This window comes from Perognathus longimembris, chromosome 14, assembly GCF_023159225.1.
Source record: "Perognathus longimembris pacificus isolate PPM17 chromosome 14, ASM2315922v1, whole genome shotgun sequence".
In the NCBI taxonomy this organism is placed as follows: Eukaryota; Metazoa; Chordata; class Mammalia; order Rodentia; family Heteromyidae; genus Perognathus; species Perognathus longimembris.
Window position 1 is genome coordinate 40,486,873 of NC_063174.1, and position 26,788 is coordinate 40,513,660.

At 43.2% G+C, this 26,788-nt stretch overlaps 1 protein-coding gene across 4 annotated transcripts in view; it reads left to right on the forward strand.

The window, feature by feature from the left end:
• LOC125363408 (peroxisomal succinyl-coenzyme A thioesterase-like) overlaps positions 1-26,788 on the forward strand; it is a 57,330-nt gene that overhangs the window by 6,254 nt on the left and 24,288 nt on the right. The window contains exons 2-4 of one of the 4 annotated variants that reach the window (XM_048362601.1): positions 16,400-16,565; positions 23,856-24,058; positions 24,497-25,273. In XM_048362601.1, the coding sequence (XP_048218558.1) occupies positions 16,400-16,565; positions 23,856-24,058; positions 24,497-25,102 (975 nt within the window). In that variant the 3' untranslated portion in view covers positions 25,103-25,273. Of the gene's footprint in view, positions 1-16,090; positions 16,566-23,855; positions 24,059-24,496; positions 25,274-26,788 lie in introns of those variants that run through there. The other 3 variants (XM_048362603.1, XM_048362604.1, XM_048362599.1) reach the window with 3 other exon arrangements.

Consider the following 26,788-nt stretch of genomic DNA (forward strand, 5'->3'; position numbering starts at 1 on the left):
CAGTCAGTACAGCAGAAGTGATGCTGTATGTGTCAGAGGCTGGGTCCCCACAGATCACAAAAACTCTACCTTGTTTTCTGGCATGCTTGCTCTTGTAGCCCTGAGTCATTGTGAAGTTTGACTACCTCATGTTTTACAAATTTCATTCATTACAACCCATAGTAAAAATGTACATGCTATATCACATATCTTTGTCGTTAATTTTTTTTTTTTTGGCCAGTCTTGGGCCTTGGACTCAGGGCCTGGGCACTGTTCCTGGCTTCCTTTTGCTCAAGGCTAGCACTCTGCCACTTGAGCCACAGCTAGTCCCACCTCTTAAAATTTCTACCATCTCCCAACAGAGCCAAGCTGGACACCAAGCTTTTAACATGGTGGCCACTGGGGGACATTTATGGTGAGTTCATTAACAATTTTCTTTTAAACTCAAGGCTTCCCACTTGAGTTACACCCCAGCCCTTTTTGCTTTAGCTTGTTTTTCAGATAGGGTCTCCTACTTTGCTCAGGCTGGCCCCAGGCTCTACCTCTGCCTCTTGAATAGCTGGAATTACAAGCAAGCAGCACTACCACACTTAGCTTGCTTTTTTGAGGCAGAATCTCGTTAACTTTCTGCCTGGGCTGTTCTCAAGCCATTTCCTTCTATCATATTCCACTTCTTAAAGTTCCTACCATCTCCCAGCACCTCCACTTCCCATCCACTGGTAACCAAGGCTTTTACCCAAGAGTCTCTGAGAAACAGTTAAAATGTAAACCATAACAGTGGCAAATGAGCATACAAATATTCAATAACATATGTCATCAGGGTTTAAAAAATAAAATGACAACAAGAAGCAAAACACACATTAAATAGCAAAAATCGAAAAACATTAACAATACCAAATGTTGGTGGTAATATAAAGCAACAGGAATTCATCGCTCATAGGTTGGCAAAAGGCACAACAAGCATGTTAGAAAACAACTGTGGCTTCTATGTGATCAAGCAATCACCCACCTTGGTATTTATTTAAATGCATTGACAACTTCTGTGCACACAGATGCCTGTAAACTAATGTTTATAAGATCTTTACTCATCACTGCCGAAGTGTAGAAGCAACCAAGATGCCTTCCATAGAGAAATGGATAAGCAGTGGCACACCCATACACTGGAGTAGTACTAAAAAGCAAAAAAAAACAAAAAACAAAAAAAAAAACGGAAATGAGCTATCACAGATGCACACAGAACAACCTTAATGTATATTTTTATGCCAAGGAAGCCAATCTAATAGGTGATATACTATATGACTAAAACCATGTGACATCTTTCTTTGGACAGAGTTTGGGGGGGTAGGGGTGTGTCAGTCCTGGGGCTTGAACTCAGGTCCTGGGTGTGGTTCCTGAGCTCTTTCACTCAAGGCCAGCACTCTACCACTTTTAGCCACAGCTCTACTTACAATTTTCTGGTGGCTAATTGGAGATAAGAGTCTCCCAGGCTTTCCTGCCCAAGCTAGCTTTGAACTGTGATCCTGACATCTCAGCCTCCTAAGTAGCTAGGATTACAGATGTGAGTCGCAGGCGCCCAGCTTTTATGACATCTTAAAAAGGCAAAGCTATGGAGACATTGAAAAGATCAGTACTTGCAAGGGACATTGGGATGAATGAAGTGATGGGAATAGATGAGTGCTCAGGCCCTGAGTTCAAGTCCCAGGACAAGCAAACACACACACAAAATCAATACTGGCTCATCAATTGTAAAAAAAAAAAAAGTGCCATATTTATGCAAGATATCAATGACAGAAGCAACTGCATACAGGATGTAACTGAGGATGGTATATGATAATTTTCTATACTTTCTATTTAATATTATCTATCATCTATCTATCAACTGTCACCCACCCACCCATCATTTATCTATTAATGCTCTGTGTGCCATCTCAGGGAGGAAAAGCAAAAGCAAAGGACTGCAAGTAATTTATTCCCCAAAGTTTCCAAAAGTGTTCCTTGCCTGTGTTGATTAGACAAGCAAACCAGACTAGAAAACAAACAACAAAGATAATTTTCAAGATTGCTTTGGTCAGTCTAGTCCAAAGTGTAAACATGTAAGAGTGAACCCTTAATTTCATCTGAGGCGGAAAACAAAAAAGAAAAAAACAAAAAAAGGCAAAAGAGACTTTTAAGAAACAAACTATGAACAGATGTCTTTCATTTATTCCAATTTACCAGAAATATAATTCACATTCAACTTTTAAAACTGGTAAGTTGATTGGTTAATTTTAGTGCTGGTTCATGGGCTTGAACTCAGGGTCTAGGTGCTGTCCCTGAGCTTCTTTTGCTGAAGGCTAGTGTTCTACCACTGAAGCTACAGTTCCACTTCCTGCTTTTCTGGTAGTTTATTGAGATAAGAGTCTCATAGATTTCTCTTCCTGAGCTGGCAGATCCGCAGATCTCATCTGCCTAAGTAGCTAGGATTGCAGGCATGTGCTACCAGCATCGAGCTATTTTTTTGTCTTGACTAATATTCTAAAACAAAAGTTGTAAGATCTTGCATATGTGTTTATGTTTATTATAAATGTGTGAATGTATAATGTATCTCAATGGTAAAAAACAAATCTCCTGAAGAATTCTGTTTAACTTGGCTTCCAGATAGATGAATACTCAGGCTAACTGTAAGTTATTATGTTAATAATACTATAGTGGGTAATAATACAATAAGTATCCTAAAATGACTTTTGAGTCACATAACTTAAACCTTTGCTAAATAAACTGATTTTAACTTCGTTGGTAGAACAAAAATGAAATGTCTTTGTAATGATTAAACCTGAGGCCTAATGCCTGGAGTTCATGTCAGTTCTGTCCACTTGCAGGCTACTGTCTGCCAAATGAAGAGACTTGGCGAAGGGTAGAGAAAGGAAACTTGTTACATGGTACAGGCAGACACAGAATGATATTACTATAGCTCCTCATCAGTCATCTCTAGGTACAGACATGAGTTGTAGGTTTGAATGGACAAAGAATTGGGGGGAGGGCTGGGGATATGGCCTAGTGGCAAGAGCGCTTGCCTCATATACAGGAAGCCCTGGGTTCAATTCCCCAGCACCACATATATAGAAAATGGCCAGAAGTGGTGCTGTGGCTCAAGTGGCAGAGTGCTAGCCTTGAGCAAAAAGAAGCCAGGGACAGTGCTCAGGCCCTGAGTCCAAGGCCCAGGACTGGCAAAAAAAAAAAAAAAGAATTGGGGGGAGGGGGATGGAAGGAAGCCAAGATCAGTGGTCCCAGACAAAAGTGTGATCAGATGGTCATTTTTTAGTCCTTGCATTGAGAGGGGTTCTGTAGAAGTTGCACCACTTTATTATTAAGACAGGGCAGCCTGGTTAGGAGAAACAAGGCATTGATACCTGGCTAGTGCTCTAATCTTTGCTGGATTCCAGGATGGCTGTAAAGTGAGTGCAGGAGAAAATGGCTTGGAGAAAAGGACATGGATATAAAATGGAGAAGGCTTGGATGACAAGCTGTCCTCCTGCTTTTTCCATTGTAGACCCAAGTAAGTAGTCAATACTTAAAAGCAGCTTTACAGTACCACTTATTTTTATGCTTACATAATAGAATGCACACACATGACTTAAACACAGACTTTTGGGCTGGGAATGTGGCCTACTGGTAGAGTGCTTGCCTCATACACATAAAGCCCTGAGTTTGATTCCTCAGCACCACATATATAGAAAGGGCCGGAAGTGGCCCTGTGGCTCAAGTGGTAGAGTGCTAGCCTTGAGCAAAAAGAAGCCAGGGACAGTGCTCAGGCCCTGAGTTCAAGCCCCAGGACTGCCCCCCCCCCAAAAAAAACACACAGACTTTTTGGGTGTCTATCCATACTTAAGGCCCTTTGCATCAGGTTAGACCTCCAGGTGGTTGGAACAAGCCTCAATCAGCAGAAGCAATGTCATAGACAAACATTTTCTTTATTTGTGGGTTACCAGACTCAATACACAGATCTTGTTTTGTGTGAAGATAATTTCTTGTGTTTTTTTGTTGTTGTTCTATTTAGTATTTGATTACTGAGTTAAAGTGAACCTTAAAAGAGTTGTTTTAAAAATATTTTTATTTAAAACCTTTTAACCACTTTCTAACTTTTATAACTACCTTATAACCGTGGTTAAATCAGGCTGGTTAAATGTGTAAGTATTGTTTCACAATGATGTGTCATCCCATTTTAGATAGGAAGTTTTAAACCTTTGACATATTTGGCGGGCTTTCTCTGGATCAAAGTTCTAAATTAAGACTTTTGGACTGTGAGACTTTCCACTTGGGCCCTTTGACATCCTCAAATTTCTCAGATTGTACAGATAATAAGAAGGTAATCAGGCCTACTGATTATGGGTATTATGGAAAACATTGTGAAATAATAAAATGCTGCTCAATTTTCTTTATGGTATATTTATATGAATATGGTATTAATGTGAATGTTCTAAAGATGATAAGATTCATAGAAGTCTTAGGGTCACTGTGAGTTATGAACAGCTTAATCATGGCATGAACAACGAAAATAACTGAACTTCCTTGTCAGTTGCTTAACTACAATCAAAATTTAAACTAAGACTTTTATTATCTAGTTTTGATTCTTTTCTGAAAACATTTGCAACCAGGCTTATGGGGAAGACTCTAACAATACTCTTGAGCATAGTTTTCTAATAGTTTTAAGAATAATGGATGAAATAAAAACTCACAAAGCTCTAATGGACTAATTGATGGAGTTCTAAAATTGCTTAATGGAGGGGCTGGGGATATGGCCTAGTGGCAAGAGTGCTTGCCTCATATACATGTAAGCCCTGGGTTCGATTCCCCCGCATCACATATATAGAAAATGGCCAGAAGTGGCACTGTGGCTCAAGTGGCAGAGGGCTAGCCTTGAGCAAAAAGAAGCCAGGGAGAGTGCTCAGGTCCTGAGTCCAAGGCCCAGGACTGGCAAAAGAAAGTTGCTTAATGGATATCAAACTGGGCCATGTGCAGTGACCCCAGCTAGGGTAAGAGGCAAAAATTGGGAGGATCGTGGCTCAAGGACAATCCAGGCAAAAAGTCAGTGAGATCTCATCTCAACAAATAAGTTGAGTGTGGTAGTATAAACCTGAAAAGTCAAGCCTTGGGGGAGGCATTAGGCATTAGACCAATCCTTGCCAAAATGTGAAACCCTCTTCCAAAAATAACTAAAGTAAGAAAGGACTGGGGGTGTGGCTTAAATAGTAGAGACCCTGTCTAGCAAAGCACAGGGTCCTGTTCTCAAATGGCAGAGTGCAGTACTATAAAAAACAAACAAACAAACAACAAAAAAAAAAACTAACAGAACAAAAATTACACAGTCTGAATTAGCTGATAATACTTAGAGTTCATTACATCTCTTAGGAGTTTATGGACTCGTAAAGGTTTTTGTTTTCTAGACCTAAGGAAACTTCCTAAGTAATCTATAGCTATAGGAGTTTTACAAGATATACTTTTGTAAGCAAGAATGGAAACACTACTTGGTTCCTCCAAACTCCTACTCAGGAGTATTTTTTATTGATTTTTATAGTTGCAATATTGTTGTTTGCATATGTTCAGTAGGGATGTGTTCTCTTTATGGTAGGAGACAATTAGAAGCATCAGCGTATTTGGAAATAGGTACCACCATCTTAATCTTTTAGTCACTCCACAGAAGAGAGGCAACAAGACACCTTTCATCTGTTTCATGACATCTGTTTTGTTACTGCCTTTTTCTTCCTAGTCAGATTTCCATCTTGTGCTGAACTTGCTGCTTTTTGTTCATACTGAAAAATGACATTCTACAGAAACTCCTAAAAAATAATGCTGGCCCAGAGCTTTGAGCTGATAGCTATCACCTGCCAAACACATAAAGTTGAATTTAGCAATGGAATATGGATAAATTTAGTCTCAGAAGCTCACTTACATCTCCCTTTTTTTTTTTTTTGCCAGTCCTGAGGCTTGAACTCAGGGCCTGAGCACTGTCCCTGGCTTCTTTTTGCTCAAGGCTAGCACTTAAGCCACAGCGCCACTTCTGGCCATTTTCTATATATGTGGTGCTGAGGAATTGAACCCTTCATGTATATGAGGCAAGCACTCTACCACTAAGCCACATTCCCAGCCCCCTTCTCCTTCTTATCTGCTCAAACATTGCTGTGTAAGTTTTGACACTAACTCCTGGCCATCAATCATGTCCCCCTGGGAGCAAGCAGGACACGTCCATCCTGGCAATGAGGAATGATCAAACCCCAACTCCAGGATGGTTGAAGGGCAGAGATGGCTTCAGAGAAATTATCTTATTCAGGTGAGAAAATGTGGAAGTTGTCAAATCCGAGTGGTTTATGTGGATTTTGACAAAATGAAATTTATATACATATAAATCTAGGGATGATGAAGGGTTCTCACATACAATATTTAGATACTATCACAAAGACTGCCCAAAACACAATCTTGCACAAAGCCTGCTGCAACCTTACACAAAATACTACAACAGATAATATCTGCAAGAATATCTACTTGTCCATTGAATTTTGACTGGCTCCATCTTTTCTCTTAGTCCACGAGGCTAATGATTATTGCTTCAAAATATCATACACAGCAAGTAGGAGAGACACTTGACAAATGGGATTACATAAAACTAAAATATTTCTGCATAGCGAAGGACATAATTACAAAACTGGAAAGGCAGCCAAAAGACTGGGAAGAGTTCTTTACCAGCTATACACATGACAAAGGCCTAATATCCACAATATATAAGGAGCTCAAGAAATTAACTCTCCCCTAAAGTGAATAAACCAATCAATAAGTGGACAAAGGAACTAAACAGAGACTTCTCAGAAGAAGTAAGAGTGGCCAATAAACACACAATAAAATGCTCAACATCTCTGGCTATAAAGAAAATGCAAATCCAAACAACATTGAGATTCCATCTCATCCCAGTTGACTGACCAAATTTGTGAATTCTAACAATAACAAATGCTGGCAGGGATGTGGGGGGAGATGAACCCTATTGCACTGTTGGTAGGAATGTAAACTAGTACAACCATTCTGGAGGGCAGTTTGAAGGTTCCTCAAAGAAACTAAACATAGATCTTTCCTGTGATCCAGCCATATCAATCCTGGGCATCCATCCAGAACATTATAAGTCAGCATATGGTAAAGACATTTGCATATATCCATGTTCATTGCTGCACCATTCACAATAGCCAAGTTATGGAAACAGCCCATATGCCCTACAATAGATGAGTGGATCAAAAAACTGTGGTACACATACACAATGGAATTTTACTCATCCCTTAAAATGAATAAAATTATGTCATTTGCTGTGAAATGGAAGGACCTAGAATAATAACTCATGTTAAGTGAGGTAAGCCAAGCTCAGGGGACAAGCTGTGCACATTTTCTCCCATATGTGGAACCCATATGTAAAACACAACTGGACATAATAACTTATACAGAGTCCTATGTACATATACACAAACAGACTAAAGGAGGATATATGAAGGAGAGGAATTCAAGGGTATAACTTTTCTGGATATATATATATATATATATATATATATATATATATATATATAATTTATTTATTTATTTTTTTGGCCAGTCCTGGGCCTTGGACTCAGGGCCTGAGCACTGTCCCTGGCTTCTTTTTTGCTCAAGGCTAGCACTCTGCCACTTGAGCCACAGCGCCACTTCTGGCCATTTTCTGTATATGTGGTGCTGGGGAATTGAACCCAAGGCCTCATGTATACAAGGCAAGCACTCTTGCCACTAGGCCTTATCCCCAGCCCCTTTTCTGGATATTTAAAGTACTATTTCTACAGGTTTAGGCTAGTCATAGCAGAGGATCACAAGAGCCATATAGCTCCCAATAGCTATGCCCTTAGGAACACATAAGATGATGTTAAGTGAAATGAACTCCATGTTATGGAAACGAGTGTTATATCACTGTTGTAATTAATTTCAACATGCCATGAGAAACCATAGCTTTTTTGTTGTTGTTGATGATGATCCTCTTGTATCCCCTTCCTGTGATTGTCCTGGCGCTATCACTCTATCTCATCTGAGTACCCTGGATACTGTATATACTGGTATTAGAACTAGGGAAGGGAAAGGGAATATCAAAATCAAGAGACAAAGGATAAGAAAACAAACAACTCCAAAAGCAATACTTGTAAAACCATTTGGTGTAAACCAACTGAACAACTCATGGGGGGAGAGGGAAAGGGAAAGAGAGGAGGGGAAAATGAGGGAGGAGGTAACAAATTGTACAAGAAATGTATCCACTGACTTACGTATGAAACTGTAACCCTCTGTACATCACTTTGACAATAAAGTAATTATTCAGAAAAAAGTACTATTTCCCAAAACAAATTCCAAGAAATGGAAACATGATCTTTTAATTTTGTTGTTCTTCCTTTTCTTTTCTCTTTTTTGGGGGGTGAGCAAAGGAGGGCACCGGAATGAAGGAAAAAAGAATGAGAAAGTATAGTCATTGTATTCCATGTATATATGTCTAAAAATGAACTATGTCACTTGTGGGTAGGAATAGGATAAGAAAATAGGGGAAATGAAGGAAAGTAAAGAAAGGGTGAAAATGCCCAATAAGCATTGTACTCATAGCCTGACTTATGAAATTGTAACCCCTTATATAACTCCTTAAAAATAACAACAAAAATGAAAAAACTTACATAACCCCTTTATTTTCCCTTAAAAACTTCTCTTTGTAGCTGAGTGCTGGTGGCTTATGTCTGTAATTCTAGCTACTCAGGAGGCCAAGATCTGAGGATCACAGTTCAAAGCCTTCCTAGGCAAGAAAGTCTGTGAGACTCTTCAATTAAGCACACACACACACAAAAAAAGCTGGAAGTGAAGCTGTGGTTCAAGTGGTAGTGTACTAGCCTTGAGCTCAGGTGGGTCGTGACAAGGGAGCAGGCTGTAGATAAATCCTTCTGGGTTTACCTTTCCTAGGAATGTGGGCTTGCAAGTCACCTTGAATTTCTTTACAATGCTTCTCAACATTTCCACTATTAAGGGAAAACATGGAATGCTGAGAAAGTACTGGAAATATTGAAGTATACTGTTTTTGATGAAAGGATTCTAGGATAAGTCAGAACAGATTGACCAATATGAATCTGGAGAGAGTTTTAAAGCTATCTCCTTGAATGTGACAATACAAGGTCCAGATGCTCTATTTCTATATTTGATTGGCATGATTATTTTCATAATCCTAATTAGGAGGTGTTTGGAGAACAACAGCACAAGTGATTTCATTTCAATAAACACATAGAAATTTATATTCCTAGCATCCCAAATATTTAAGTCCTCCCCTTCTATATACTTAAGAGCAAAACTCTTACAGAAAATGAAGAGTGTTAGGAGTGAAGAGTCAGAGATAATCAGCAAATACGTGTGTGTGTGTGTGTGTGTGTGTGTGTGTGTGTGTGTGTGTTGGTCTTGGGGCTTGAACTCAGGGCCTGAGCATTGTCCCTAAGCTTTTTTGTTGTTGTTGAAGATTGGCACTCTACCACTTGAACCACAGCTCCACTTCTTCTTTCTTTCTTTTTTTTTTGCCAGTCCAGGGGCTTGGACTCCTGGACAGGGGCTTGGACGTAGGGTCTGAGCCCTGTCCCTGGCTTCTTTTTGCTTAAGGCCAGCACTCTGCCACTTGGGCCACAGTGCCACTTCTGGCCATTTTCTGTATAGGTGGTGCTGGGGAATTGAACCCAGGGCTTCATGTATATGAGGCAAGCACTCTTGCCACTAGGCCATATTCCCAGCCCCCTACAGCTCCACTTCTGACTTCCCTTTTTTGGCAGATAACTGGAGGTAAGAGTCTCACAGACTTTCCTTCCCTGGCTAGCTTTGAACCATGACCCTCAACCCATGGCCTCCTGAGCAGCTAGGACTGCACCACGAGAGACGATACAAATACTGTATTTTTGTAAGCCAACATTACATTCTGTTTATATAATAGCTACGTGGCCAAGCCTACAATCATGCCTATTGATTGTCCAACAAAATTATTAAAGGAATCCATGTTCTGGAAAGATTTTATCTCAAATTTCTCTCCGCTGTAACTAGGGAAAAGGTCTTGGCAAGTAATCAAGTAGGTGAATTCTAGAACAAGGTCCTTGGAAGTAAGCCAAGAGAGGGCTCATCAGGATATTGCTGAGTCTTGTGCCCAGTCAGTGCTGTCTTCCATATGATTGTCCTGAATGTAGGGAACCTTCTGGTATGGTTGGATCTTAACTGTCCCCCCAAAGGCCTAGTGCTTAAAGCTCAGTTTCCAGGCAGTGAAGCCTAATGGAAAGAAGTGAGGCATGGGGTAACCCTGAAAGAGGCATTTGGACCTCTTCCCTTCTTTTCTCTTATACTTCTAACTGCTATGAGGTGAGCAGCTCAACTTGGCCACAGGCTCCCTGCCATCATGATGATGTCTTGTTACAAACACAAAGCAATGGGGCAAATCAACCATGGATTGAAATCTCTGAAACTGGGAGCCAAAAGAAATCTTTTCTGCTTATAAACTGATAGTCTTATGTATTTTTGTCACAGCAATGGAAAGCTGACTAACATGTTCTCTTAAAGACTAAAGACAAGGCCCCTCACAAGGAGAGACAAGTAGTGACTTATCACAATGTCAGTCCCTTCTGGAGAAACTATAAGCCTCCCTTAGTCCAGAGGCTTATAGGCTTTTTAGACACAAGATCATAGATAGTATAATATCTAGAAACTTCCATCCAAAAGAACTGAGCACTTGAGGGATATATAGAAATTAGGATCTGAAGGAGACAGGTTACATTTACCCTACAAGTGGCACACAGATCATCCAGATCCTCTCTGATAGTCTTATCATTCCTGCCTGTTATCTAATCTTTTTACTTTGTAATCATTTTTCACCTACTTGCAAAACAAAAACATCCTTCATAAAGCCTTCCCTAATGTTTACATAGAACTAACATTGAAATCAGGAAATTACCCTTGGTACAATACTCTTATTAATGAGAGTATCACTGATGATGCTATTCTATTGTGTAGTACACTGACTACACAAAATGGAATCCAGTGGCCTTTTCTTGCCTTACCTATACTACATGTGCATCATACAACTATGTCCAAGGTCATGAATGCAATCATGACACTAAAGCACCAAGGGGTTTGTTGCACCTCCCACCTCTTTCTTTTACTCTGGGCCTATGAGAAAGGAAGATCCATTTCAGATGTTCAACTAAGATATATACATATATATCTCCAATCCAATGTTCTGAGTCAGCAAAGGATTTCATCTATTGAAGTCATAACCTCTAATTAAGGGCACAGAAACTTATGGTTTGGTTCCATTCTGGGCACAGTATGCTTCTTCTCTATCTGGGTCATCATCAAGACACTGAACAAACCCTGGAATTGTACGGAGCCACCCTCCTCTCATAAGCACCAAGAATTTTCTATGGTAGTTGGTGATTCCAGGCTTTCCAGACTGTGGACAGCCCTGTGACCTGGCCTGCGCTGCACCTGCTTCTTCTATGCAATGTATAGGTCCAGATCTCCTCCACGAAGGTGTTCTGAATGGCTGTGCCCAGGCCCCTTTCCCAGATGCTTTTCCCTTATGTGTCACTGAGCCATTTCTGAGGGTCTCATAGCAACCTGGGCATCGGGGATGGGGAAGAAGGGCTGTCTGTACAATTTCTGAACTTTGCCTGTACTTCCCAATTTTTGTGCTGGGGGCTACAGTAGGCCAAGTGAGTTCTTTATGAGCTGTGTTTCCTAGACTGGGCCCTAGCCTATAATACTCGAAATAACAAGTATTTCAAATAATAGCCATACTTCCTTCCTTAGGTCAAATCAGGGAAAGGTCACTGAATTCTCACACCTAGGGCCTAATACAAGAGCTTTTGTTTGTTTTGCTTCATTTTCTTGTGGTGCTGAGGATCTATCCCAGGACTTCATATATGTTATGTAAGCAGATCCTACCACTGAGCTGTAACTCCCTAGTCGGATAACTTTTTAAAAAGAAAAGGTATTGGGCTTCCAATTGCCACAAGCCTTCCACATGCCCTTCTCCCTTTTCCATTGTGCTCTAGGTACAGAGAGCCTGAGCTGTGTGGTTAACTTTAGCCTATGAGAGGCAATGACAATACATTGCAGAACAAGAGGAGAATGAAATCAAGGTATTGTCTCTTCCTCAATTACACATCATCATCACAGGCTGCCTGTAGCTCTTTCATCATCATAAGGCCTACAGTCTTTCTAGACAGCCCATGCTCCTATCCCTTGGGGACCTGCATTAGGTCTTTTTTTTTTTTTAAGTAAAACAAGAAAGCTGTTGTCCAAGCTTTTGTAGATAGTCCCTTTGCATAACACTTCATAAATGACAAAAGTTTCAGGCAACTTGATTTTCCTTGACCTACCTGTGACTGATCAAAACCAAAATAGAACTGTCAGTGACCAGATTTTCCAGTTGGGAAACAATCCCCTCTTTCCTTGGGTACTGATGCCACAGGAGTGTTAGTGCAGTGTTTTTAGGTGTTAGCTATGTGCAAACCTTTTGAGAAATGGAAACTACATTCAGAGAACACATAGCTGGTTAAACACTGAAGTTACCAAGGAGCAGAATCAGACCTCAGCCCCGATGGTCTGACTGTGTTGTGCCCAAGTCCTAGAAGACCACCAAGAAGACCACCGAGAGCCAGACGTTCCGAAATGCAAAAGCAAGGCTTTATTTAGGCAAGCTGCAGCCGGGACCTCGTCCTACCCACCGTCGCAGCAGAGGTTAGGAGGAAGGCCAAGAGAAGAGTTTTACATGGGTATTTAAAGAGAAAAAAACCCACAAAGTTGCATAAACTAGAAGTGCAAGCAGGGTTGGGGTGCGAGGACAAATCTGATTGGCTCGGGGTTAGGGGTTCTCTAAAATTGGTCAGAGAACATTCCAGGGAGGTCAACGTGACTGGAATGTTCCCAAACCAGTTGGGCCATCCAAGAAATGGGTTTTCATGGCTGGTTGGTTTCGGCACAAACATCCGCATAAGCACCTTTGTTCCTGGAATCTGTACAATTTCTGGCTAGTTTCACCATAAACAAGCCATTTCCCAGTTTTTATGTATGTGCTGGGTTATTCTTAGCTTAACACAAACAACAAGATGGTTGCAGCCTCAAGATGGAGTCATCCTAGTTCTTAATTTTTTTTTTTTTTGCCAGTCCTGGGCCTTGGACTCAGGGCCTGAGCACTGTCCCTGGCTTCTGTTTTGCTCAAAGCTAGCTAGCACTCTGCCACTTGAGCCACAGTGCCACTTCTGGCCGTTTTCTGTATATGTGGTGCTGGGGAATTGAACCCAGGGCCTCATGTATACAAGGCAAGCACTCTTGCCACTAGGCCATATCTCCAGCCCCCCCCCTTTTTTTTTAATGGTATCCTTTTATTCTCTTCCCTATGTAATCTAGGAGTTCCTGTCAGTACCTCTGAAGGCAGAGCTCAAGGAGCTAGCCCCCTTCATCTCAGTATAGCTGTGCTCATTAAACCTCCTCTACCAAGTCCAGAGCTACGGCTCAAGTCTTTAATCCTAGCTACACAGAAGGCTGAAATTGGAGGATTTCAGTTTGACACCATAATGGACAGGAAAAGTCGTGAGAGATTCTATTTCTAATTAACTAGCAAAATGCCATACTGGAGTATAGCTCAAGTGGCAGAGTGTTAGCTTTGAGCAAAAAAGCCAAGGGACAACTCAAAACTCTGAGCTCAAGCCCCAGTGCTGAAAAAGAGGGAAAGGACTATCATCTACCTATCCGCCTGTCTCCTAATCTACTTACCTATCTGTCTGTCCCAGCACCAAGGGCTTGAACTCTGGGCCTCATGCTGAAGTAAGCGCCTTAAGCTCTCCTTGGCTTTTCCATTCTGTATCTAGGGCTCAACCACTTGAGCTGCACTTCTAGTCAGGCTTTTTTGCTGGTTAGTTGGAGATAAGAGTCTCTTGGATTTATCTGCCTGGGCTGTTTTCAAACCTCAATCCTCAGATCCCAGCCTTTGGAGTAGGTAGAAATACAGGTGTCAACCATTTGGTTTTGGGGCAAAGGGGCTAGCCTGATTTGTTGGTACCTTTCTCTAGTCTAGGATTCTGGAACTGGGATATTAACAGTTGTACTTAGGCAAGACTCCTAACTTCCATGATAATTTTTGTTTGTTTATGGTACTGAAACTTTGAACTTAGGGCCTGGGAGCTGTTTCTGAACTTGTTTTGTTCAAGACTGGCAGTCTACCACTTGAGCCACAGCTCCACTTCCCACTTTTTAGTGGTTAATTGGAGATGAAGGGTCTCACAGTCCTTTCCTGCCCAGTTGGCTTTGAACCACCATCCTCAGAACTCAGCCTCTTGAGTAGCTAGGATTATGGGCGTGAGCCACCAGTGTCTGGTTCAAGACTCCTAAATTTGAACTTGAGCCACTTTAGGTGGAAGTGAGGAATCATTCCTCTTTACTCTTTGTGTTGAACTGATTGTCTCCATTCTGACCAGTACTCATTGCCACAAATGAGTCTGGTAAACTCATTATGGCCTGAGAATGTAACCCCGGGATGGGGGTAGGGGGTGGAGGAGAGAAAAGAATGAGATTTGCCTTCCAATCCAGAACGGGTCACTCCTCTATGAATCTTACTGGATCACTACATGCTAATGTTTTACAGCAGGGACACCTGGACATCTTCATCTGTACAGTCTCCTAATTGCCCCCGACAGCAGAAAGGGACAGTTCCCTGAGCCCCTCAGGGAAGCTTTTTCCTTATATCCACCACAGCTCATCTGTGAATTAAATTATGCCATAATTGACATATGAAACACCGACCAAAAAAAAATTTTTTTTGCCAGTTCTGGGCTTGAACTCAGGGCCTGAGCACTGTCCCTGCTTCCTTTGGCTCAAGGCTAGCACTCTACCACTTGAGCCACAGCGCCACTCCCAGCCTTTTCTGTTTTATGTGGTACTGAGGAATCAAACCCAGGGCCTCACGGGTGCTAGGCAAGCACTCTACCACTAAGCCACATTCCCAGGCCCTTCAGGATCGATTCATGCTGGTTATTTTGGAATCCCAGACATTTCTTGCCTAGGGTGGTTTCAAACATAGAACCTCCAGGTCTCAGCCTCCCGAGTACTTATAGTACAAACCGAGCCACCAGCGCCTGGCTTGCCCTCCTGTACTTTTTAAGTACTTCACATCTCTGGCTTGTTTCTCCCATCTGTTTCCAGTTATAAGCAGCACTTAAACCGGGCCTGGTGGTTTTTAAACAGTGAATGCCAGCTATCCTCACTTCAGCATTTCGTACTAGGAATATGTACTGTTCTTATCGCTAGAGCTTTTTATGTGTGTGCTCGTCCTGTCCTGGGACTTGAGCTGTGGGCCGCCCCCCTGAGCCTCGTGCTCAAGGACAGACCTTCACTCCTGGCCTTTTCTGAGTAGTTTATCGGAGAAGGGTGTGTGTGTGTGTGGCTCAGAGACAGTGTGTAGGCCGAGTTCAAGCCCCAGGGCTGGGGAAAAAAAAAAAAAAAAAAGAGCCAGAGCCTCACCGACTTTCCTGCCCTGGATCCGTAAGATCTCAGCCTCCTGAATAGCTAGGATTTCGGGGCGTGAGCCCCTAGTTCTTCAATTGTTTAAAAACCGAACTGCTCTGGAAGGAACTCCAGATCCCTTGAGGTCTGAGAAAAGGCTTAAAGAAGGGGGGGAGTTCGAGGCTCTGTTTCTCAGGGATCACCAGAATTACAGTCAACTGGGATGCCTAAGTAAGCAAAATCATCAGTTTTGGGGGAGGGGGATCCTTTCCAATCTTTCAATTTTGGTGGCTTGTTTTGTTTTTTCGGCTCTGGTGATCTACAGAGGGTTTTTCGCGCTTGCTCTAACATGAGCTGCGTCCCACGCCAACCTCCGGGGTGTTTTGTGCCTGTTGCTGCACTCTGCACTGTAAGGCAGAAGGCCGGGCAAACGCTAGGGGACGGCACGCAGCGGCTCCCAGCCAATGGGAACAGTGCAACGGTCCCGGTCCCGCCTTCGGGCGCGGAGGCCCCGAGTTTCCTCTTTCAAGCCTGGGTTCTCCCGAGCCACTCCACCCGCTAACTTCCCGCGGGACAGATGGCGGTGAGGGTGGTGGTGGAGCCCGCGGGCCGCGTGTGCTGGGACGAGCCCGTGCGCATCGCCGTGCGCGGCCTGGCCCCCGAGCAGCCCGTGGCGCTGCGCGCGTCCCTGCGCGACGAGAAGGGCGCGCTCTTCCGGGCCCACGCGCGCTACCGCGCCGACGCCCGCGGCCAGCTGGACCTGCAGCGCGCGCCCGCGCTGGGCGGCAGCTTCGCGGGGCTCGAGCCCATGGGGCTGCTGTGGGCCATGCAGCCCGACAGGCCCTTCTGGCGCCTGGTCAAGCGGGACGTGCAGACGCCCTTGCAGGTGGAGCTGGAGGTGCTGGACGACCGCGAGCCCCACGAGCCCGCCGGGCCCGAGGGCGGGCGGGTGCTGGCGCGCGCGGTGCACGAGCGGCACTTCATGGCGGCGGGGGTGCGGCGGGTGCCGGTGCGCGAGGGCCGGGTGCGGGCCACGCTCTTCCTGCCGCCAGGTGAGTCCCCTGCCGGCCTCGCTGCTGTCTGGGATGGGATGGGATGGGATGGGAATGGGTGGCAGGTGCTATGCATCCCACCGGGCTCACTTTCCCCACTCCCGAATTCTCCACGGGGCACTTAGAGTTCAGTGACCCACTGGAACAGCATTGCACACCTATGGGTCATAAGTAATCTTAGAGTCAAACAGGAACAGTACCGGAAGTTCCCCGGGAAAGGAGATCTCATTTGTGTGTACAGTGCAGGTTTGTTCCCGGTGCTCTCGTGGTTCCTGCGAAGTGTGGCAGCGTCTCTGAGGAATTTGTGAAGATGCTGCCCTTAGATCCGCCCGGAGTTAAAGAATTCCACAGGGTGGGAGTGGAGGCACCGTATGATTTAACCGGCTTTCAAGGGAGATCTGAGACAAGCTGAAATGTGAGGCTTGGATGGCACAGTTGCTCAAAGTTCTCAGGATGTAGGCCATGGTTCCTGTTCCTTTGAATGTGGAGGCACTGACCAAAAGGAGTTTAGTTAAGCTCCAAGGATAAGGATGTTCAGCCACCTCTCATTGTGTCGGTACTAGAGCTTGACCTCAGGCCTTGTCCATTAGAGTTTTTGTTCAAGGCTGATGCCGTACCACTCGAGCCACAGCTCCACTTCTTCATTTCTTTTTTTTAGTGGTTAGTTGGAGATAAGAGTCTCTCAGATTTGTCTGCCCGGCTGGCTTTGAGCAGCAGTCTTAGATCTCAGCCTCCTGAGTAGCTAGGATTATAGGCATGAGCCACTGGCCCAAGCTAGATGTTTATTTCTTATACAATAAGAAAAACTGGCCTGGCACCAGTGGCTCCCACCTGTGTTCCTAGCTATTCAGGAGGGTGAGATCTGAGGATCACAGTTCAAAGCTAGCTGGGGCAATATAGTCTATGAGGTTCTTATCTCCAGTAAACCAGCAAAAAGTTAGAAGTGGACCTGTATGTAGTTCAAGTGGTAGAGTTCTAGCTTTGAGTAGAACAGCTTAGAAACACTGCCCAGGCCCTGGGATCAAGCCCCAGGACCAGCAGGAAAAAAATAATAAAAAGGACTTGCCTTTGTCAGTTTTAGTGGCTCTAATACTACTCTAGGCTATCAAAGAAATGTAAAATTGAGAATGTGTTTCCTTGATAAGCCATAAAATATAAATATGGCCATTACATATTTAAATAGTAACAAACAAAAATTACACAGCTCAAAGGGGTCTTTGTTCTGTTTCATGTGAAAGGGCAACTGAGATATGATCTAATATCCTGTTTTAAACTTGAGGGTTTCCTGGGCACTCTGGCACTTCTGGGGTTATCACCATTCTCTCACTCTCTCACTCCCTCGGCTTGAACCCAGGGACTGAGCACTGTCCCTGGCTTCTTTTTGCTCAAGGCTAGCACTCTACCACCTAAGCCACAGCACCACTTCTGACTTTTTCTGTTTATGTGGTGCTGAGGAATCGAACCCACAGCTTCATGCATGCTAGGCAAGCACTCTACTACTAAGCCACATTCCCAGCCCACCGTTGTCTCATTTTAACAATTCTTTTCTACCTGTTTCCAACCCTCATTACTCACATTACTGGAGATTCCCCTTCTCTATCTGGAGATCATTTTATATTGTAATCTGTCCTTCTTGCACACAGCTCTGAAAAGTCATTGACTTGAGTTTTGCTTTTGAAAACTGCCAGAATGAAGGCTGACACTAAGAGCTCCACACCTGAAATCCTAGCTATTTGAGAGGCTGAAAGTTGGAATTATTGCAGTTCAAGGCCAGTGAAGGCAGGAAAGTTCACGAGATAACCCACCCCCAGTAGCTAGGCAGGTGCTATGCATCTGTCATCCCAGCATTAGGCTGGGGAGCAGGAAGTGAAACATAGAAGGATCCTGTCCCATGCACATACCTGGGCAGGAAGTGAGACCTTACTATCAAAGTAACACTGCAAAATAGGGCTATATGGGGCTGGGAATATGGCCTTGTGGTAGAGTGCTTGCTTTGTGTATACATGAAGGCCTGGGTTCGATTCCTCAGTACCACATATAGAAAAAGCCAGAAGTGGCGCTGTGGCTCCCTTAGTAGAGTGCTAGCGTTGAGCAAAAAAAGCCACAGACAGTGGCTCAGCAGTTTTGTTTTGTTTTCTTTTCTTTTTTTGGTGGTTGTGGGGCTTGAACTCAGGCATGGGCGCTTTTTTGTTCAAGGCTAGAGCTCTACCACTTTGAGCCACAGTGCCACTGCCACTTCCAGTTTTCTGGTGTTTAGTGATAAGCGTACCATGGACTTTTCTACCCTAGCTGACTCTCAGCCTCCTGAGTAGCTAGGATTACAGGCATGAGCCACCATTGCCCGGCTAAAATATGTTGTTTTCTAAGCATAGAAGTATATACCTTTGGTATACTGTATAAGACATTTCTAAAAACAAAAAGTCCAAGGGGACAAATGCATAGACATTTGCTTCATAAAGAATTCTCAGATTAGCAAGCTTCAGTGACTAAATGTGTTGATGTATGACTAGACATAGGTCAATAGATAAAAGTAGACATTCATAAATTGATAAAGACAAAGTATAGGTATGATATAAGTAATAGTATAAATTGATGTGTACATGTAATCTCAACCACCTAGGAATGTACTACTAGATAAATGTACCTGGAACTTAAAAGATGCTTACAGAAGTACTGTAAGAAAAGAAATATCCATAACATTTAATGATCATTTAAAAAGAACAACAAATTGTTCTCTATTTTTCAACATGATATCATTGTTAAGAACAGATCAATCCACCCATCCCCCAGTTTTGGGAAGAAACAATGACAACCCAAGTCCTTGTTAAAGTTTCACTCCAGTTATCAAGATGTGGAAATTTGTGACTGCAGGTGCACATCAAATGTGGGTTCTGTTTGACTATTTGGATGGCCGTCTTAAAAATCATAGCCTTCTTCTCCACACATTGCTGAGAATTAATAATTCTTTGCCAGCCATATACAGAAAACTAAACATGGATCTCTGCTTGTCACCATGAACCAACATGAGTTCAAAGTGAATCAAAGACCCCAATATCAGACCTGAAACTCTGAAGTTACTGCAGAATAAGAGAGACATTAGAAATTATAGGCATAGGCAGAAACTTCCTGAATAGAGTCCCACGGGCACAACAGATAAGAGAGAGACTCAACAAGTGGGACTCATTAAAATAAAGTTTCTGCACACGTAAAGACATAGTTATTAAACTAGAAAGACAGCCAGCCAATTGGGAAAAGATCTTTACCAGCAATACATCAGACAAAACCTAATATCCAATATATACAGGAGCTCAAGAAACTAACCCCTCCCAAACTTTAATACACCAATTCTAAATGGGAAAGAGAGCTAAGAAGAGACTTCTCAGAAGAAACTATGAGAATGGCAAAGAAACAAATGAGGAAATGCTTATCATCCCTGGCCATAAAGGAAATGAAAATCAAAACAACCATGAGATACCATCTTACCCTAGTAGATTGGCCAACGTTTTGAATTCTGACAACAACAAATTCTGGCAGGGATATGGGGAAAAAGGAACCCCACTGAACTGCTGGTGGGAACGTAAACTAGTACAACTACTCTGGAAAGCAGTCTGAAGGTTCCTTAAAAAACTAACCAGACATACCCTATGACCCAGCCCTACCACTCCTAGGCATCTGCCCTGAGCATCATGCACCAGGATATGATAAGGACACCTGCACATCCATGTTAATTGCTGCACTATTTACAATAGCCAAGATATGGAAACAACCCAGATGACCCACAGCAGATGAGTGGATCAAAAAAAATGTGGTACCTGTGTACAATGGAATTTTCCAGAGCCATTAGAAAGAAGAAAATAATGTCATTTTCAGGGAAATGGATAGAACTAGAACAAATCATGTTAAGTGAAATAAGCCAAGACCAGAGAGACAAACAGCTCATGTTCTCCTGCTGTGTGGAAGTTAGATCTAAAATGCAATGGGACATGACAAATTAAACAAAATTCTAGATACTCACATACAGTAAGACCAAAAGAGGATAGTCTTAAGAGAAAATCACAAAGGTGTAATATTCAAGTCCCTCTTAATATTTATGTAAAATAATATACATTACTGAAACAAACTCCAAAGATATGGAAACAAAGGATTTTTAAATGGTTTTTTCTTTTCCTGATGACTGTACTGTTTACCTTATGTATGGTGTATTCACGTGCACATCTGTGGGAAGGTGGGGGAAGGCACAGAATCAGGAAAATGATGAAAAAGTGCAGCAGTGGAGCGCTGGACATTGATGAAAGTGAACTAACTATACAGCTTCTAGGTGGAGCTGGGAAAGGAGGGCGTGTGAGAGACTGAGGGAACCGATGACACTATGCAAAAGGAAATGTACCTATTACCTGACATAAGTAAAGGTAGCCCCACCGTAGAGCGCCTCTAAAACGACAATAAAGTAAATTAGAAAAAAAATTTTCATCTGTTCACATTTTTCACAGTGACCATCCTGCTTCAATTCTCTGTTAAAATGGCAGGAAAGCATCTGGTTTGTCCCAAGGTTCCAGCATAAGCTGTTTCACGTCACCGAGTCACAGAGTTGTGTTTATATTGAAATTGTCCTAAACTGGGACACACTCACAATGCATTTACCCTCTATGGATCCTTCTGTGGCTCTTTTATCCTCTAGCATGTTACCTGCTTGAAAATTTTACTTTGTCAACTTGGGAAAGAAAAAGAATACAATTTACAACCTGTGTAGAAATGTTTACACAATATCTGAAATATGCTTTTTGGTGAATGGATCCTTCATTAAAGTATTTTGAGGAACAAGTAAGCTTACACAAGAAATGGTTTGTGAATAATAAAGTAGCATGCAAAACTAATTACTAAATGTGTAAATGATTGAAATAGTTAACTAGTAATCAAAGATGAAAGTTATGATTATTTCCAATTAGTTTGATCACTTCAAACAGTATCGAGGTGAGACAGAACCATTAAAATGTCAACCTGTAAACATCCAAGAGAGGAGAAATTGGGGCTGAGAATGTGGCCTGGTGGTGAGAGTGCTTGCCTCGTATACATCAAGCCCTAGGTTCGATTCCTCAGCATCATATATTTAGAAAAGGCCAGAAGTGGTGCTGTGGCTCAAGTGGCAGAGTGCTAGCCTTGAGTAAAAAGAAGCCAGGGACAGTGCTCAGTCCCTGAGTTCCAGCCCCAGGACAGAGAGAGAGAGAGAGAGAGAGAGAGAGAGAGAGAGAGAGAGAGAGAGAGAGAGAGAGATTTCTTCTCCCATCCATTTTCTCCTCATTCCTAAAGGGCTTCTTGCCCTACTTAAAATCTCTTGACAAAAGGCACGTACTTGGTTCTAATTAGTAGCACTCAGATTTTATTAGTATCAGCATTATACATTGAAAACAAAATTTTCAAAGAACTGTATTTCTCAGACAATATTATTACACAGAATAAAAAAGCCTGATCACAAGTTTAAAAAAAAAGACTTCTTTGCCAGATTGTTTTTTAACATCACAGTACTTGGAAGCTCAGTCCGGGCTATGAGTTGTAAACAAGAATGGACTCTGGAATATTGAAATAGGGCATCTTATTGCAAGGGCATTGGTTTAGACACAACCAGTACCCATAGCCACGCCCACCCACCCCCATAAATGCTGCCAACTCAGAATCGCTGTGTATTAGTGCCCACCGTGTTGACACAGGAGGATTCTAAATTGTCTTTACCAGTCTGTATCACTCACGGGAGTGAGTCTAGGTCACTAGTGAAGAGTGGAATTCCCTTTTTCTTTCTTTCTTTTTTTTTTTTTTTTTTGCTGATCTTGGGGCTTGAACTCTGAGCCTGGGCACTGCTCCTGAATCTCTCTGTGCTCAGGCTTGTGCTCTACCACTTGAGCCACAGCACCACTTCTGGAATTTTCTCAGTAGTTTGTTGGAGGTAGGAGTCTCATGGACTTTTCAGCTCGGGCTGGCTTTAAACTGTGATCCTCAGATCTCAACCTCCTGAGTAGTTAAGATTACAGGCATGAGCCACCAGCACCGGGCTCTACTTCAATTTAATTTTTTTTGAAACTAAATACATTTTAATAGAAAACAAAATACAAAATAACTCTTTCAGAAAACAGAAATGTCCAATCCTTTTCCCACACATTGGAACTTGTTTTGTCCTCAGAGCACATTTGATATGCATGTGTGTGCATGATTCATTCACAACCTGTTCATCAGACAGGTATTGCAGTGCAGAGTGGGAGCAAATGATCACAGGAGAAAAAGATGCGGAAAAGCCACACTTCTGAAGAAAGTCATTTAGAAACTCAACATTTCCTAAAGCTATCTGTGATTAATTCCAAATTATCTTATTCTTTAGCATTATCTTTTTTTGGTGCCAGGGATGAACCACAGCCTCATGCATGCTAGGCAAGCGCTGTACCACTGAGCTACATCCCAGCCCATCATAATTTTTTCTTCAGGGGAGAGAATTGACAAGATGTGCAGCTATGCAAACAATCTTTCCCACCACCACTGCAACTGCCCAATTTCAACTCACCCACCGACTTCTAGAAACATGTCATCTGGCAGGAGTGTCCCCAAGACCTCCCTTTCTCCTGATACACAGGGCCACCAAATTATCTGAATTCCCCGAACCTCAAAATTCCAAGTATCATTGCCAGTGCCAGGAGTCAAACCTGAAAAGTAAGAGAAGGTCCTGTCCTCTCTGCCAGTGCTAGGTTTCCTCTTCTCTATAATATAGTAACAATGATTTTTAAAAAATCCTATTTATCTTGTCATATGGAAACGGAAACAATTTGCCAAGATCATGCCTTCTTTTTCTATTTGCTGTCCCCACTTCCTTCCCCGAGGGAAGCAGTGACACCTCCCTCAGTGGCTCCAGGGAGCCCTCTGCAGCTGCCCCAGCCAAACCCACTGGGGAGAAGATGAGAAAGTGCTGCGCACAGGAGGGCAGGCAGGTTCTCTGAGAACCTGCAACTGACTTCTGGCTCTCACCCAGAGTCTAGATGTCACCTGCCCCATCGTCCTGGGACACTTGGCTGTGTGCAAGAGCTGAGCAGTGGTGCCCAGGAGGAGGGGAAGGGCTGGTTCTCCCACCATCAGGGATCCAGAGGAAAGACCCATTAATACAATACCCCCAAAAGGTGTTTTTTCAAGATAAAAAGGGTTTAGATGCTCAGCATTCCCCAAACTGCCACACAAATGAATGAGATTCCAAAATCCATTTGTGGACTAAATGTCTGTGTGTGTGTGTGTGCGCGCGTGCATGTTCCCCTTAAGGTCCTGGACCCTTCCCTGGGATCATAGACCTGTTTGGAGTTGGAGGAGGCCTTTTGGAGTATCGAGCAAGTCTGCTGGCTGGGAAGGGGTTTGCTGTGATGGCGCTGGCTTATTACAACTATGATGACCTCCCCAAGGACATGCAGATTCTCCACCTGGAGTACTTTGAAGAAGCCATGAACTACCTGCTCAGGCACCCTCAGGTAGCTGCTCTTTTTAGTCTTCTGGATTAGAAAGCAGCTTCTAAACCTGCTTTAGATCCTGGGATCCTGCACACAGATGGGAAGTGTCTCAGGTTCACCTTCCTGTTCTCAGATTATCATGAACTTTTGTGAACACTGGGTCACTGGGAGAAAAGGCACCAGAGATTAAAGAGCAAAACATTTTTGGACATGCCTGAGTGCATCTTCTTCACAACTCCATGCTCAGGGCCTTCCCATGGGCTCTGTGGCCCAGAGGTGACCCTTACCCTGGAACTGGGGAAACTGCGCTGTATATGGGCTTAACAAGATTTCTAAAGCAAGGATAATGATGGGAGTCTGAATCAGGCTGAGGTCCACCTGATGTCCCAGATTTGGCACTGTTGACCATACTCCTCTCCATATGAACTCATTTCCTTCTTTTCTCTCTGTCCATCTCAGGTAAAGGGCTCGGGAGTTGGAGTGCTTGGAATTTCCAAAGGGGGTGAACTTGGTATTGCCATGGCCTCTTTCCTGAAGGGCATCACTGCGGCTGTTATAATCAATGGCTCTGTATCCAATGTTGGGGGAACCATATACTACAAGGATGAGACTGTGCTCCCTGTGGGTATGGACCCCAGTCGAGTCACAATGACCAAAGATGGCATCATGGATGTTGTGGATGCCCTGAACAACCCTTTGGAAGGACCTGACCAAAAGAGCATCTTTCCCGTGGAGAGGTCTGACACAGCCTTCCTGTTCCTTGTAGGTCAGGATGACCACAACTGGAAGAGCGAGTTCTATGCAAATGTGACATCTGAGCGCCTAGAGGCCCATGGGAAGGAAAAGCCCCAGATCATTCTTTACCCCGAGGCCGGCCACTATATTGAGCCCCCTTACTTCCCCTTGTACAGGGCTGGCATGCACCTCATGGTTGGTGCTACTATCTTGTTAGGAGGAGAACCGAGGGCTCATGCCATGGCCCAGCTAGATGCGTGGGAGCAACTCCAGATCTTCTTCCACAGACACTTGGGTGGTACAGAAGGCACAATCCCAGCGAAACTGTAATTTTTATTTGACTAAGTGATATCTGATGTTGGTTTGCCCTGGGATTCACCACCACTTTTAATGTACTGTTGCAGTTTTATTTAAGAGTTTCTTTCCCAACAGTTTTTAAAATAAACTTTAGACTTTCTCAGTTTGGGAGCTGCAGGATTCTGTAGAAAAGTTAAGAGGTGGGGAAATCCTGCCTCTTACTATGGTACAACATAAAACTGACAGAGTTTAGCTATGAAAAGCAAAGTGAGTAACACTGATTAGAAGAGCCTGCTCTTTAAAGTACAATGATTCAATGATTATTTGCTGAATGTCTTATTAGCAAATGAATAATTGCTGTACTTTTCTTACTTTTGTAAAAGAAAGTATATACAATACCCTTTATGCCTGTCAGTTCTACATTGCGGATTCAAGTAACTGCATATTAAACTTTATATGTGTGTGTGTGTGTGTGTGTGTGTGAGTGTGTGTGTGTGGTACTGAGGAATCAAATCCAGGGCTTCACGCATGCTTGGCAGGCACTCTACCACAAGGCACATTCCCAGCCCTGTAATCAGCTTTTCCTAAAGGAACTTGCTAGTCATAGAATCCTCGCTGTTCTCTGAGGCTGATTATTTTATTTCATTTGGTGTTACTCCTGGGGCTTGAACTTGGGGCTTGGGCACTGTCCCTGAGCTTCTTTGCTCAAGGTATGAGCAAAAAGTCTTCGTACCTGGTGAAAACTTCATTTTCTCAGTGAGGAATCCCAGGCTTAGAGGAGTTCATAGCAAGTGAGCCATCATTTGTTCACTCCTATAATCCTAGCTGCACAGGAAGCCGAGATCCGAGGATTGTGATTCAAAGCCAGCCTGGGTAGGAAAGTCCATAAGACTCTTACCTCTTCATTTAACTAGCCAGAAGTGGAGTAGTGACCTGAGTGGTAGAGTACTAGCTCTAAGCAAAAAAAGCTAAGGGGCAGTTCCCAGATCCTAAATTCACATACATGTTCATAGCATAGTCAGGGTATGAGCACCCTCAAATTGAGTTCCTTCTCTCATCTTAAATCTGTGCTTCTTATTGTATTTGGTCACAAAACCACTTGTCCACCCATTTCTGCCCCTTGTCAACCACCCTGGCTGGAGAATGCCCATCCTGTGTGTCCACATTCAACTATATGTGGTGGTGTCAATGCAGGTACATTCTGATCCCTAAAGCCTTTCTATGCTCTTGAAGGACAATAGTAGCTCCCAGACATCAGAGAAGGAGAAAGCTTACCTTTCATCCACACAAGTTTGTGGTTAAATTCCCAGATTTGGGTTGGGATAACATATAATTCAAAGTACCATGAATTTGTAACACTTAGATGAGTTAGCTGACGCCAGTCACACACCTGTAATCCCAACATTTAGGATGCTAAAACAGGAAAACAGAAAAATCGAGGCTAGTCTAGGCTGCCTAGTGAGACCATATCTAAAAAAGAAAAAAGGGGGTGGGGGGCTGAGGATGTGGCTTAAATGTAGAGGGCTTGCCTAGCATGCATGAAGCCCTAGGTTCCAGTCCTTAGCACCACATGAAGAAAAAAAGCCAGAAGTGACGCTGTGGCTCAAGAGATAAAGGGCTAGCCTTTAGCAATAAGAAGCCAGGGACAGTGCTCAGGCCCTGAGTTCATCAAGCCCCAGTACTGGCAAAAAAAAAAAAAGAAGGGAAAGAAAAGAAAAA